At 36.7% G+C, this 16225-nt stretch overlaps 1 protein-coding gene across 1 annotated transcript in view; it reads right to left on the minus strand.

The window, feature by feature from the left end:
• Nucleotides 1-16225, minus strand: part of TMTC2 (transmembrane O-mannosyltransferase targeting cadherins 2) — a 228545-nt gene that overhangs the window by 128525 nt on the left and 83795 nt on the right. The window contains exon 2 of the mRNA XM_056481917.1: nucleotides 457-1027. Within this exon, the coding sequence (XP_056337892.1) occupies nucleotides 457-1027 (571 nt within the window). The remainder of the gene's footprint in view (nucleotides 1-456; nucleotides 1028-16225) is intronic.

Here is a 16225-nt window from a genome sequence, read left to right on the forward strand (position 1 = left end):
ACTAGAACAATAAGAGTTTTATCTTTGCCTCAGGGAGCAAAGCTGATGATATCAGCTGCCAAACTTGCACGCCTGACTAAGCTGAGTTTGCAAGATACAAGAGGATAAGAGCATGAATGAATTCTTTGCAAAAGGCAGTCAGATATCCAGTGCTCGACTCAGATATCCACTGCTTGACAGTAAAGAGAATGAGGGAGCTGCTGGAACTAAGGAAAGTAATTGAAAAAACCCATCCCCAGCATTGATTAATAGCAAGGGCAAATAACACATTGCTTAAAGAAAATGTTAAAAGACCATAGTAAAGCTCTTAAAGTGTTCTTTCAGCATTAAACAGCTGAACTTATTTTTGGGAGTTGACTAAACTACTAAGAATTATAGTGTATACTCAAAAATTCATTTAACACCTGTTTAACAGTGAATGGTGCCTCACAAGTAGTTAACACAAAGGAGACTCACCTTGTATAAAGCAGAAATGATCTGATGCATTTTCAGTCGATGAAATACAAAGATATCGTACACAGCTGAAATGGCCAGAACAGTCACTCCTTGCTCCTTCCACAGCATGCTGCATCCTGCACACAGCCCTGCTCCCAAGATCCAGCCCCAGGTACTTGGTGAGGAGCCTCTGGTAGAGCAGTGCTTCACGTAACACATGAGGGAAAGCAGAAAGAAGAGGCAGGCTCCAATATCTGCCCTCCCCACGATCCCTGCTACGGCTTCCGTGTGGATGGGATGAGATGCGAACAGCAGGCCTGCTATCAAGGTCCAGTACCCATCGCCAAAGAGAATCCTGGAGAAGTTTGTGAAAAGGCCAGTGACTGCAGCATGTAGGAGGACATTGACAAGGTGGTAGCCCCATGGGTCCATTCCCCCAACAGCATGGTTGATGCGGAAGGAAAGCGTGCAGAGAGGTCTGTAGGACTTGTGGCTCCCACTGTGAGTAAGCAGCGTCCCCCAAAAGTCATTGTAGAAGATATGGATCCACGGCGTCTCAGGCAAAAGGTCCTGGTTTGTCTTGATAGCTCGACTACAAAAGACAAATAAAAACTTCATGTTAACAGAACAAAATGGCTACAAATAAAAGGCTGTGAAAATGCAATCACACTGCTACAAGAAAAATAATGGCATTGCTTTGGTACTGCTTCAATTCAAGTTTTGAATTTTAACAGGAGGTGTTAAAAAACTACGTATCTGTTGACTTCCTTCTAGAGCAAAATTTCCATATAAATTGGCTTTTAAAACATTAGAAATAGACGTTATGATGTTTCCATTAAATTAAAATACCCTTCAGTGACATTCTTCTGAATCTAACCTAGGAGTAATCAGTTAAGATTTGATGAGTTGTAATTAAAATGTAAAAGAAATATGAAAATCTTGCAAACATTATTGTTGAAACAGTGGATCCTCCAGTAAATCAGACCTAAAACCCCAACTGTCTTTTATACTGAAATTTTAACCTAGATATTGGAATGGATTTTGCTAACATGGATAAACAACAAATACAGAAGTTGGTAGGAGTATGCAATTTTCTGCTTCTGGACAGGGCATTCCCCTTGAATAATTTTCCTGTGCATATTTTGACTGACAACATTTTCTGCAACACTTTTCTGAAGACAGACAACAGAATATTTTACAGATTAAAATACACTTTCTTTTTCAATTTCTTGTGAGGGGAAAAAACCATTTTTACATTGCATTAGCTTATGAATTCAAGTCTGTCAGCTTGAAAAAAATATGCTGGAGCTTTCAGCATTTAGCTTACAACCACCCTGGCAAGAATTCATGCCAGCCATTAGCAGCCTAATTCGTTACTGTAAAAATCTGTCTCCTACAGTGTTTGCACAAATCCAAAGATTTGCATTTAGATTTATGCAGTGCGAGAAGGTATGAGACCTGCTTAGTGCAAAGAGATGACTAGAATTTAATTAGTTACTTTTATTTAAGCAATTATTTCAAGATGCATTGTTGTTACTACTGAGCTTAACTCATTTAGCATTTATTTTATTAGGGTAATTAAGAATCCAGCCAGATCAGGACTCTTTTATTCAAAATACTAAACAAGAGAGATGATTTATATCTCATTCTCTATTAAAAATCTCTATCCACCTTAACAATAAATACTGTCCTATAATTATAATTTTTTCAATTCAGATTAGGAAGTAAAAAAACAAGGTGTGACACTCAAGCCATTTAAAATGCATGACTAATTCATACTCCAAGACTCCCTGTATGCAAATCCTATTTTTTTTTTTTTTTTTTTTTGGTGGTATTAATTTCAGGAATGTTGTCTTGTTCTGAGAAGAAAAATGCTCAAAACTGATATACTGCACCACAGAATCTCCATGCAAATACTCCAAATACCACACAGCTCAGCACTTCCATTGTCCAGAGCATCCTGCTGTAATGCTTTCAGACACGCTTCCTCTCAGCATGTCCTCTTGTCTCTGAGCACACAGAGGTTATAGAGAGGTCAGCTCAAATCCTTTAAAGATCTGATGATGCTTCTTAGAATATTTGAAAATTTTCATTTTGACTTCTGCTTATGCATTGGATCAGGTTGCCTGTATTTGTTTTCCCAACCCCACACACATTTTTCTCATTTTAGGCGAGTCACAAAAGAACACTGGAGGAAAACAAGATCATTGTTTCCACATTATTTATCATGTCCTTCTGTGTTGTCCTTTCTTGAAACCTAATTCCTTGGTTTGTAGTATAATGCTCAGAACCACTCTCTGAAACCTAGGAATTCGACAAAAATAAAGCAGGTGTCAGGCAAGAAAGAGTCCTTTCTCTGAGGAAAATATAATATATTAGACAACAAGCTTCCAAAGGCTAAGAATGGCTATCAGATGTCAGGATTTAGAGTTGAAACCCTGAACTGCAAAAGTGTTTTTCTTGAGGAAACAATAAGAAAGTAAGTGGCAACAACATTGCCAGCACAACCACTGTCCTCCAAGGCAGTGCATTCTTCTACAAAGAGCCCAGACAGTTCCCAGGTTGTTCCCAGGAAATGGTAGCTTTTAGTATTTTTTTTGCCTTCTCTCTAAGCTGACAGTTTTCATGCAGCAGACACTGATGTTGAATTCATCCCCACCAAAACTAAACTGTATAATAAAGAAACCTAGTGTACATTCCAAAGGCATTAATTCAGTCACATCTTATTCACTGCTTTAGCAACAAATTTCATGTATCCTTGATCCTTTTCTGCTTAGACCTGACCATACTAAAAATTAAAACAAAGGAACAGACAAGAAAAAAAGCCCCATACACAACAAAAAATCAAAAGGAAGCCCAGAAGATACAGTATTGATCAAACTGTATTTGGGTTTAGATTTCAGCTGGTAGTTCTATAATACTCCTAGTTTCTTGTGCATGTAAACCCAACGAATTCCAGTACCTGCCATCAGCATGAAGAATACAGAAGCTGATAGTTCCACCTTACTCAGTATTTAGTCACATCAAATACTGTATTTTCTACAGATCAGAATTTTAAGTAAAGTTAAAATTTCTTTCTGTATGGTTTCCATATGATTCCAAGGGCACTAATGAGCCTTGACAGCCTGGCCCCCCTCCCAAGATTCCCACACCCTTCCCCCAATCCCACGACCTCATGTCAGGTCTCGGAGGAGCCAGAACCCATGTGAGTCTCCCAGGGCCATCAGCCCCAGCCCCAGGGACACCTCAGCAGGGCCAGTCTTCAGCTGCCCAGGCCCCACCCTGACAAGGGTCCTGCTGTGTTGAACCTGCATCCCAGCCTGTCCTTCCCCAAGGAGGTGCCCAGTCCCCAGGGCTTGAGCTGCCCTGGCTGTGGCAAGGCTCTGTTTTTTCTCTAGTTACTGAATCACCAAGCTGTTAACCCTGCTTGGTCTCCAGTTCCAGCAGAAATTCTGAAAGCAACACTTCCTCAAAGCCTGGTAGCAGTGCAAGCTTGTCTCCAGTAAAGCCTCCTATGCAAGCAGCCACCCTCACTCTCCACAGATAGAAAATGATAGTGATTGCTGGCTCTGGAAAAGATCCTGGGATAAAGGAAATTACAAAATGCCAAATTAGCCTTGCTTCCTGCTACACTCACACTTTACCTTGAGGTTATGTACTGCAAATTAGTCCAATTTTGCTAATGGGCATAAGAGAAGCAACTCATCATTCTTCACCAGAGCTGCAAACTCTGCCCTTGCTAAAAGGCAGCAGGTCACCTGAGAAAGTCGTTTCTCAAAATTCCAACACAATTGGCATTTTGCTTCCAAGCAGCCTCTGAATAGGATTGCACACTCTGACAGGGAACTCACTTTCTTCAATTTGCAATGCCTGCCCATTTCACACATCCCAGGAGAATGGGATATCTTATTCAGTGTATAACAAATGGACATGCTGGGGGAAGGGGGAAGGAAAGGAATTAGATTCAGTTATCAGTCTTCAGAAACAGAAAGCTGAAGAAAGACAAAAAAATTGCAAAGACGGAATCGTAATTTCTAATCCACTTGAAACAATGCTCCTGTCCCTGCCATAAATCACTTAATTGCCACAGGTCAGTACACACCTTGAGCACGACTCACTGAGCTTTTATTCATCAAACCTAAAAATTCCAGAGCTACAGCCATTCACACGTGCACATATACATGCATACACACACCACAAAAAATTCCAGATGTTTTCAAAATTAACAGCTATGTATGTCCTAAACTTCTGTGCTGGTGTTAAACTGATCCAGGTGTTAACACTAGGGTAAAAAAAACAGATGCGACATTCTAAAGTGATTTAACAAGTTAAGCCTTATATCCAACTTCAGTATTGCTAATGGTCCCCATATGCTGAAAATTACCATCAGCATTTGAAGCAGACAACATATTTTAAAGGAAAAGGAGAATTCCCAACTGTGCATGCAGGAAGCCATTGACCAGACATCTCTCACATAAAATAGATAGCCAGTGATGGACTGGCAAGGTTGAACATGGAGGTTCATTGTTGTTTTTCCTCAGTCATTTTTAAACAGTATTAATTTAGTGCTTTTTTTCTTGAATAGCAATTGGAAAACACCCTAGGGCATTTTTACAGTGGATATTAATGAGACACCCTTAGGAGGCTTTCAAGACTATATGTTACTTATATAGGACAACAAGACTGAAAACATAGCCAAGAGTCTATTTGCTTGAGTACAAACAGCTTCACATCCCCAAAATACACAGCAGCTAAGGAAATCCTCCAAACTACTCAAAGGTTCTTAGGCAGGTGGTGGTCAGAATGCAGGGAAGTAGAACTTATTTTACTTGCCTGCAGACTAACATATATATATATATATATACATTCATTGTCTGTATTGACAGGATAAAGTAGAAGTCAGAAAATACTACTTCATATGCAGAGATGTCTTAAAGTAATAAGCTTAAGTACATGAAAACACATTCATCTAAATGTTTAATTATAGACTCAAGGGAACTACTTGCCATTCTGGTAGAATTCTCTGGCAATTATGTCTGACATGTTGTGTATTAAAGTTCATCTTTCTCAACAGATGTTAAAGTGGAATTTACCTTCAAATCCAGCAGGTAGGAAAGTTTTACACATGCCACTTCATAAAAAAGACTTATCAAAAACAACAATGAAAGAACACCATCTCCTAAAAAAACAACACCCAAAAATAAAACCCCAAACCACAAACCTCTACAGCGTTAATCAACTAGGACACCTGCAGGAGACCAAAATCTGTGTATCCTCTGAGTTTCAAGTTGCAGTTTTTGGATTGCCAAGAAAATTTGTTCTTAGGTGAATCTCTAAGGAAAATCTAATAATTCAGCTGTTTTCAGAAAATAAATACTTGGCAACAACTAGCTAAGTGACATATAGGATCCTGAGGTGCTAGCTGGCTCTGAGAATGGGTCTGTACACACAGATTTTGATGGAAATACCTAGGTTCAACTCATTTTTAAACTAATTTAAGGAAAATATAACATCACAAAAGGGAAGTTACTCTTACTAGAAAACTTTGTATTTAGTTAATTTCTGCCAATTTCTGCCAATTAATTTCTGACTGTATAAAAATAGCTGAACTCGGAGTTTGAACAATGAAGACAACACATAGTTTTAAAATTATTTACCTATCTTATGTAATTACTAGTGAAAGCTATTAATTCTGTACAGAGTTACTACAGGACCTCTGGAAAATATGTCAAGAAATTATAATATTAATTTTGTATTTTGTTTTAAGAAAGTAATTCTACAGCTAACTTCAGTTTAGTACCGGAACAAACAGGAGCTACAAGTAACAGGTCTGTAAATAGTGTTTTATTTGTAAAACTTTATTGGATAAGACTTTCCTAAATTAGGTATAAACAGAGTGGAAAGATGGATGAGTGAGACAACTGTAACTATACCCTTAGATGACTGCAACCACTGCCAAAAACAAAGACAATGAAACAAAAATACTAAAGAAAACAAAACAGTAAAAAACCAAAGAAAAACAGTAAAAATGCAAATGTTACTGTCTTATAACACACTACAAAGACACAAAAACTTTCTAAGATTTTTCTATACTGCATTATGTCTTTTAAATAAATGGGTATTTTAAAATAAGCAATAACTTGTTCCTTGTTTACTTCCATCAATAACTTTATCTGCTGTGGTTTGATTTTGTTTTCCAGTAACTGGCAGCCCATCAGCTGCATGTTTCTAAACTTCATAACTTTGCAACTAAAGATGCAGGACGTTATTCAAAAGAAGGAAGTGGTGGCAATGCTTACATGTAACACTGAATGCTATTAGGAATTGTTTTAACTACACTGAAGCATGCTGCATCTATTGATTTTCTTATTGACTAACAGAGCTTTGAAATCTTTATGTAACTAGACATTCAAAACATTTGGGTTACAAGAAGGTTGAGATGGCCTTAATTTTTTTTCCACCCAGCGTATAAATATTTCAAAAACTAACTATAAAGGTTTTGAACTCTTTCTCCATTGCATAAGCTTTTCCATTTCTACGTATGTCCTCCTATGGGGAAAGAATATTGCCTTAATATTAACCCTAAAAGTACCTGACTCCCCTCAGTTTAAGATTTAGCTTGACATAACAAATGCTAAAAGATGGACTATGTGAAATTTGAAACCCTAATTAATTCCAACTGCCTGGCATAGTGTTAGATCATCATTCATGCACAGATTTAAAAAAAAAACAGAGTAGAGGGAAATAAAAGAAGTAATTAATACTTTCATATGCTGAACAATGGGACACCATCAGAGTCCTCTTAAGAGGAAGCTGATAAAAACATAAGGAGAAGAACAGCTCCTGTCTTTGTCTCTGCTCCCCGACTTTGCTCACCACAGCATATACCATAGGTATGTGAAAAGATACTTTCATTCTTAAATCAGAAAAGCTTTCTGCTCTTCTCACAGCTATTTCATAAACTAGTTTGACTCTCAACTCCACTCTGCAACACAAAATTGCTGATTCTGTTCTTTTGAAACTTCAAGATACTCTGCTTTCACCTGATATATATTCTTTCAAAAATATATCTGAAGTTGTTTTTTAAAACGTTCTTCTGTGCCAAATGACTGCCTCTCAATTACTCACAATTTGTTTATTTTCTATATGTATGTAGTACCAGCTTCTGAAGCATGGTTAGAATTCATAGATGGAACCTCTGCTGCCCTTTTCAAATCTATTTTAGATTATGAAAGGGGGCCCAGCAGGCCTTATTAGATTTACTGTTGTGCAGTACAATATGGCACCAGGTTATTTCACTTCCTCACTTCCTGCTGAAAAAATTAAATATAAATAATTTTTTTGACTCATACGAGTACAAGGATAGATATTTAAAGGCTTGATAATACAGCAATTAGAGTAAAAATTATGATTATCTTACCCAAATTAATAGTATGGATATTACTTTTTTTAACAGGTCACCTTCTGAATATACATAAAGCCTTTCCAAGACACACACATTTTAAGCCATTATCTGAAAATAGAGGCACACATACTGTAGAATTACAAAAAAGGGTTTATCAGCCATACATCAGTCCCATGACTATTCACTTCTCTATTTAATTTTTTTTTCAGTATATGGCAGAATGTGGAGAAAATTCAGTTCAGCAATTTAATTCTGGAAGAACTGGTTTTTTTTCCACATTTAATCTATTTTTTGATAGAGCGTTTTCAGAAACTTTGAGAAGATTGTACAGAATTATGCCTAAGCCCATGACTCTTGTGCACTCTAAATTTAAAGCCTAAATGAATTTTTAGGTTCTGATTCTGATTTTTATTTTTAGGAAAGTACTGAAGAGAATAACCAAGAACACGTACCCATACAAATATAGAAATAAAGAGTTGAGGAAAAACCACTGAACCACAACATAACAGACACTTTCCTTTTCTTATTTTTTGAAGGGGATGAAGGATAAAGAAATGCAACAGAGTTTTAGTGCATAAGTTTCCTTCTTCAAGTATCTCATTTTAGCAGTAAAACAACCCTTCATTAACAAGGGCTGATGTAAACTTAGTTTTACTGGTTTAACTAAAAAGTACTATTTGAAATCTAATCTGTAAAAAAAAAAATTGGTGCATGCATATCCACAGAGGTCAATTTAACCTTCATCCTGTCTTCAGAACCCATATTGAAGAAATATCCTTATTGATGGAGAGGGGAAGAAACCCAATCACAAAAAAACCAAGGGATAGCTGTATCCCTTGTCATGTTCATATTATTCACTGTAAGACTCAAGTAATTCAGAGAACAGTCACATCCATCTTGGCTTCAACTATCCACAGAACTGCAAGTACAGACTGTGCCATACTACAAACTATCAGACATGCTCACCCATAATTCTCATGTCTCCAAGAAGTCTCCTCTTCCCTCTCTCCAGCCCCACTATAAGATACATAAATGCATAAAACTAATGTTCTGACACACATCAATGGTACACCCTGTATCACTTTTCCTACCCAAAGGGTATCATGTTAGCAGATTTACAGGGTGGGTTCTTTGGGTTTGGGGATTTTTTTAAATAATAATGTACAGAATAAGCATTTTCCATTTATTTTAAGCCTGTTTTTGTATCTTACAAATATTGATGCTGAGGCTTAAAAATACTATCTTGTATGGCAAGAAACTATAAGTCCTGAATATTTTTTCTTGCAGAATTGTCCATTTTTAGTACAACTGCCCTCACAAGCTGCCCAATTATGTACATAAAAGATTGCTCACAAATATATTAGAACACTACAAAAGGTACCATTTTTAGACAGCAACTTCCACTTAATTTTTTTTCCTGAAACCAGTCTGATGTAAGAAACCAAACAGATCCCAGTTGTCTTTCAAGTCACTACTGTCTTCCTAGTCTAGTTTATAAACTTGCCTGATAAGCAGTCAATGATGCTTGTAGTCATAGTCATTCAAAGGCAGATATTGAATAATAATGAGGGCAAGGGAACCCTCCTTGAGGATTACTAAAATTTATTCTGTGCCAGCTACAAAGTCCAGCTACACTATCATGAACCAAGTACTGCCATTTCAATGAAATAGTCTTGAGGAAACACAAAAAGCAAAGCAAGCTTAACTTGATGGAAAAAGCAGCAAGAAATGTTAACATAAAGTTACATTTATAGAAGCTTACATTTCACTGTGATGATAGTTTACTCACTAGCAAATCAACCAAAATATTTTAAGTACCTTCTCAAAGGATTCCAAATTTTTAAAATAAATGTAGCATTTTTCCTTCTCAGATGCATATTAATCAAAATTCCTACATAATATATAGAGGGCCTAAAATCTGGCTAGAAAGCATTTGTGGAGTTAGACTTCAGTCTTTGCCACAGACACGTCAGACCAATTCCTGTAAGCATTTTTATAATTCTATATTTTTAGCAGGGAAAAAATGGAACTTGGTGCAAACTTATGTCAAAACCAATTTTTATGAAAACTAAATACTCACCAAAAAAAAGTAAAACAACCCAGATAATTAAAAACAACATTTGTTCATGGGAAGATGTGTAACAACTTCTAGTGAATAGAGAGACTGTTTAGCAGGGTCCCGAAACAGGCTCCCCAGGAAAGTGGTGAAGTCACCATCCTTGGAAGTATTAAATAAATAAGCAGACATGGCACTCTGTGGTAAGGTTTAGTGAGCATGGTGGTATTTCATCAAAGGTGGGACTTGATGATCTTGGAGATGTTTTTAAGCCTTAATGATTCTATGAATGAACTACGCTTTTTCAACTCTTCAACATCTTTACAGAGGGCACTGTGGGATGCCCTTCAAAAATGTACTTTAACAGAGCAGATGGCACCCACTCATTTGGAAAGTGTGAATCCTACTGAAAAAGGCAGAAATTACTTTTACTGCTTTGTTTCACCTTTGTGCCTCAATAGTTTATAGAGATGCAGGGGTTCACTAGAGTAAAACAAGTTTTGTGACATGTCATAGCAATTGTGAAACACTAGAAATTGAAACCATAGTAGCGTTTGAAATAAATTTTATTTTTTCTGCATTGCTTGGTTAGGAGCACCCAGCTAGTAGGCAAGAGTTTGGGAGTGACATCAAGACAACTAAACACAGTTATTTTGGAATAAAAATGTGCTTTACAGTTACCATTATATGCAAGTTTGTATCAAGCATACTCTCAAGGATTTTACTGGCTGTAGTCAAAGATTGAGGTAAAAAGGCAGGAAATGACAAATTAGTTGAATTATGTTATCAGAACACAAAGGATCAAATCCTGATTTCTGCTATATTAGCTTTAGTTCACATTAGTATTGGAATAACCTGCACTTTATGTCACTGAAAGCAGTAGGTTTTACAATCAACTGCAATTGACACAAGCTTTTATAGCCTTTCTGAACACATTTTAGACTTCCAAGAATAAAAACAAAATAACCAAACCCCATTCCTTTCTATGTTTTAGAACAGCTATCAGGAGGAAGGCAGTTAGCAAGAAGGATCTCAGAGAGCAATTCAGGTAAACTGAAGCCATGACCTGAATCACAAAACTGATGAACCTTTCTTGACAATAAAAGCTAAATCAAGCTGAACTACAAAAGCAGGGAGCTTTGAACTGAACCATGCCAGATTTGCAAGTCTTTCCAGTTCTATGCTAGACAAGCACTTGCACCCTTCTCTACTAGTGATTTCTGTGCTTTTGGGTTTCTTTTTTTTTTCCCCAAGCAGCTTTAACTTTCCAAAGTAGTATCCTTCTATAAATGAAGGTCTGAAGATCTCCTAGAAGATCAAACCAACATTTAACTGCTAGGCTTAACTGCCCACTCTAACATTAAAGTACAACCACCCCTGACAGCAGCACAAGAGAGGACTGCATTTTTTCCTGGCAGATGAGAAATCCAAGTGCCACAAAAGATTATGGTATTTCATAGCACTGGCCTTTAGACAACAACAGCTGTAAGTTCTGCCTGGAGAGACCAACAGAGGAAAGCTTAGTCTTCATAAAAGAAAAAAATGGCCTTTGAGAGCACAATACATGTAGCATTTTATCACAACAGAAATTGTATGTTATCTTTCAAAACTCCAGAACTGCCAAAGAACAGTAATAATTTTGCTCCTCTTGCCAAAGCAGGAAGACTGCTTTAGATCACAGTAAGAAGAAACTTCAAACATGGGGGAAAAAACCCAGGTAGATTAAGAGAAAAACATGCAACTCGTGCAATGAAGCTGACCCAAAGGAATCAGAGAACAGGCTGCCTTGGAGAGGTCAGTTGGCACTTTCAGACTTCAAAAAGAAATAAAAACAGTTGTTGTTGCATTTGTGGACAAGGCAAACATATTCTCTTCAAGTATCTTCTATCCATATGTGAGAAGAGAAATGCAGAATTTCACCTTGGAGAGAAGTAGCTTCAAATCCACATCTGAGCTTGAACTGAGATTCTTTTCTGCTAAGGCATGAGACATATGATATAAAATGATATATGGTATGATATGATATATGATGATATATAAAATGCATGTTTTATGTACCATTTAAGAAAGAGCAAGGTGATGCCTTTTTAATCCAAAGAGCAACGGCCCATTTGAATCTTTACATAAACTAAGCAAATACCTACTGCCTGCAAAGCTAGTGGAAGGCTACCTCTTCAGAGTTCAGGAGCCCTATTTACCTGTCTGCCCTGGCACTGTAAGCCACTGAAAGTTTAATGAAGAAACTATGGTCTGCTAGGCCATATAAAACACCAGGATGTATTCTTTCTGCATAATAAAATCAACCCAGAATAGCATAAGGGAAAAGCAGTTTCTGCTCTACCAGACTTGCTTCTCTTTCTGGGGCTCTACATTGATCTTGCTGCAAAATCATCAGGAATTCGAGATTTATTTCTTACCACATGAAATTAGTTGCTTGGAATAACACAGTGCTGTGTATGCATCATAAATTTCCCAAGTTCCTCACATGCTGTGGTACATAAAGACACTGAGAAATTAATTATGACATAGCCAATAAATAATTACAGCTGTACAACCCATTTGTACCATCCACTAAGACAAAGTGGCAGATGAAGATTTCAGTGCAGGCTGTCCTTTTAAGGAAATCTGAAGAAATACTGAGAGAGTAAGATATTACTGTCCAACTGTTTTAGAAAAAATTACCTGGATGATGAATGTAATCAGTCATTAACACCTCATTCAAATCAACTTCATTGCCCCTTATAGTTCCTTCTTCATCTTAGTCTTTCAGGACAAAAGCATGTGGAAATTGTTGTGAAACAGAGATAGCTTCTGGCTCATAAAAGGCACTGGGAGTCCACAGGAAACCCAAAAGCTCATCATCATGTTTCCAAACTCACTGCAAGATGGAAGTCCCACCCCAGCAGCAGTGTGACTGGGAACTGCAGCAGCACTGAATATGAGCCTTATTTCAATTAAGTCATTCAACTTAAATCTCAGCCTTACAGTGAATGCTTAACATCAACTTCTAAGAAAGATAAAATTGTATTTCTAGAGACACAAGCAACTGTTAATTTAATATTTCAGGGCAACAAAACAGGTGAAAGTTTTTAATTAAACAGCCCTTCTGTAAGCTGTTGTTCTGCAATTTTATGTATAAATCAAGCCAGGTGACTTATTTCTAGTAAGTCTGAAAATAATAAAATTGGTTTCAATGACCTCAGAGATACATATGCTTATTTGTGGTTATGGCCCCAGGCAACCCTGAAATCAGTCATTCCATTAAGTCAGAAGCATGGCATAAAGCCAAGCTCCTGTAAGAGTTAAAGGTCTTGCACATACTTCCTTTGTGTGTTTATTTGAATAGAAGGGTGACTTTGGGTTTTGGGCCACCCATCACTTATAGACCTCCCATAACATTTAAAGGAGCTGAATCAACTGAATCTTAGCATACACCAGTTATCCTTGGGACACTAGCTCTTTAAACATTATGTAAAATCATTGAAAATTGAAGCAACAGGGAAAAACATCACAACAGGGTTTATCTGGAGATATTTTAAAGTGTATATTCCTCTACAGATGAGTCAGGCAATGTTTTGGGGATGGTTTAATTCCAGTAGTAGAATAAAGGACCTAAATGCCCTTACATAGCCAAAAGAAATACACAAACTATCCAATATAATAAAACAAGAAATAATGGTGATAATGATCACAAAACAAAGAAAGTAATTCATGCCACCATAGTGGGGGGTTTTTGGGTCTTTTGGGTTTGTTTTTTCATTGTTTGGGTTCTGGGGCTTTTTAATAAATAAAATAAACTATTTTTTCCCTTTCTTCTCCAGAGTCACAAAAAGAAGCTGCAACAGCTAACTCATATTATCAGGAACACTACAATGATGTGGGGAAATCAAAACAAATTAATATTTGAACATTCACAAATAAGAGCAGTCTTAGGGGCACCCTGCTAACTGAAGAAACATGCAATCATTTTCTCATTCTGGGCTCCAGAGCCCTAAAAGTAATCATGAATGATTTTTCATTCAGAAGCTTCAAAGTTTTTGGTAATTTTTAGTTAAGGGAGTTTTCATAGTACAAGAAAACATCAGACTATCTTATTTCAACCTTTACAGCTGAAGTCTCTCAAATAAGAGAAACTCACAAGGGAAAATAAAGCTATGCCAAGTGATGAGCAGGAAGAAAGATGTGTCAAACTTGCTGTCACACATAACAGAAGCTATACTTCTCTGTTTTCTTGCAATGATACTGCTATCTACCATAAAAGGTATCTCTCAAAGACAACAAGTGTCTTATTATCCCAAATAAAGAGAATGAAGTTTTTAGTACTTCCTAATAGCAGTCATCCTTATCCATTCTAAAATACATGCCCCATGTCTGTATTTCAGACTGTAAAGTCAAGTCATCAAACAAAAGAAAGCAGCAAGAAAAATGTACTAGAATAGGACAAAATTGTGATAATTTTTTTCTTTTAACAGGTACCATAATAAAAGTTGGGAGCTATCAATTAAAGCAGTACCAGTTCCAGCCAGGTCAACTATCACTAAGTGTGCAATAAATTAAACAAGTGTAACATACACTGCAATTGAGGAACTGCTGTTTTAGATAGTTCAGTGCCTGCATCTCACGTTTCAATTTGACTTCTGAATGACTTCTTACAAAATGCCAAGGAAGGGATTCAGTGCAACTTTCAGTAATAATAAATATCAATTAATAAATCTGAATTATTATTACTATTATTAGAGCAATTTTTTTAAAGTGATCTTTTCTTTATGGCCTTAAATAAAAAGAGAAAAGTATTGCCAAGAACAGCACAGACTCTGAGTTCCTGAAACTCCACCTTTCCTGGCTTCCAAAGACTGCTGAAAAAAAGATAATGGTTGCTCCAAACTGAATTCCACACAGCTCTTAACACCAAATGGATTAACTCAGAAAGAAAAGCTGTTAATTAAGCACAGCATAAAGACAATGCATCTAACCAGTTAGTACCTGTGATCCAAAAGACTGCATCTGACTTAAGACTGAAAACTAAAACAGAATAGAGACATATGTATGCAACCTAAACAACTGTGTAAGTAAATATTTCAATGCCAACTCAGCTTAACTGTTCAAAAGGGAAGAAAAAAAAAGCCAAACCTGCAGTAGGGTATTCACCCCATAAGGCAGAGGTGGTAAGTGCTGATTCTTGTAGTATACCTGCAGTTTATTATGTTGTCTTGATCAAAATTGCACAAAAAGTAGTTTGCAGATATTTCACTCTGATATGACACCCACCAGCATTCCTTCCCACCAGGCATGTTTTGCCTTCCTGGAAATTACCTCAAGCCAGGACCAACAATCCACCTTTCCTCTCAGTATTTATTGCATGGCTTCTCACTCTGTGAAGGACATTGATGTCTCTTAGGTAAGTTTTTGTAATTTTTCAGAACTTAAATAGATGCTGTGTAATTACTTTTAAACTGAAGCTTCATGGTGATGTTTTTCAAGCTCAACTGATTAAAGCTTGTTTAATGGATCTTGAAGAAAATATATTATTCACCTTAACAAGAATTTATGCAAATGACTGCCACTAGCTTTTAGAGAAAACCTTTTCAATTAATTATAATTAGGCTTTTGAGTTCTACGTTTCTGGGGGTTTTACTACTAGAAAATTATAAGCATGGATTGCTGGAGGTTTCTTCAATTGTGGGAAATAAAACATTGTTGTGATGTAAAAACTCCTATATAAATGAACCTGTAAGTGCAGAGTTTCATCTTTTCATCTCGGCCATTCAGATCAGGTCTAAATATATACCCCCACATACCTATGACTGGAAAGAAGGCAAAGCAAATTCCCCTTTGGTATTGATATACAAAAATTACTCCTTGGGTTTAGGAGAGTGGTTTTATAGGAAAAACAAATTAAATTATTCAAATAAATGAAGTATTCAAATATTTGCATGTCTCCCCATCACTTCTGAAACCCTTATAAATACACAAAGATCTCTCTCCAAATATTGCCAGAAATATTCCAGCAGAGAAGCTGCAACAACTCAGAAAGAATAACACACTTGTCAGTAATAACATTTGAACCTTTTTTGCAGGTACAGATTTACAGTGAGGAAGATGCAAAGCCCCATATTGTAATATTGTAGAGTTTATTATTATTAATTAAGAAGCTCCTCAAATAAAAGTGAAATCCTTATTGCATTGCAACTGATTTCCTAAACCCAGGTGCTTTTAGCTGTTCTGAACAGAGAGCTACCAAGCACTACTTTGTTCTTATTTTATTAGATAAGGCAAGGGAGGGAAAGTGGGAGAACATTTCTGTTAGAGTCTTTCCAGTGGAGCATCTT

The sequence above is a fragment of the Oenanthe melanoleuca genome, chromosome 1A (genome assembly GCF_029582105.1).
Source record: "Oenanthe melanoleuca isolate GR-GAL-2019-014 chromosome 1A, OMel1.0, whole genome shotgun sequence".
Lineage (NCBI taxonomy): Eukaryota > Metazoa > Chordata > Aves > Passeriformes > Muscicapidae > Oenanthe > Oenanthe melanoleuca.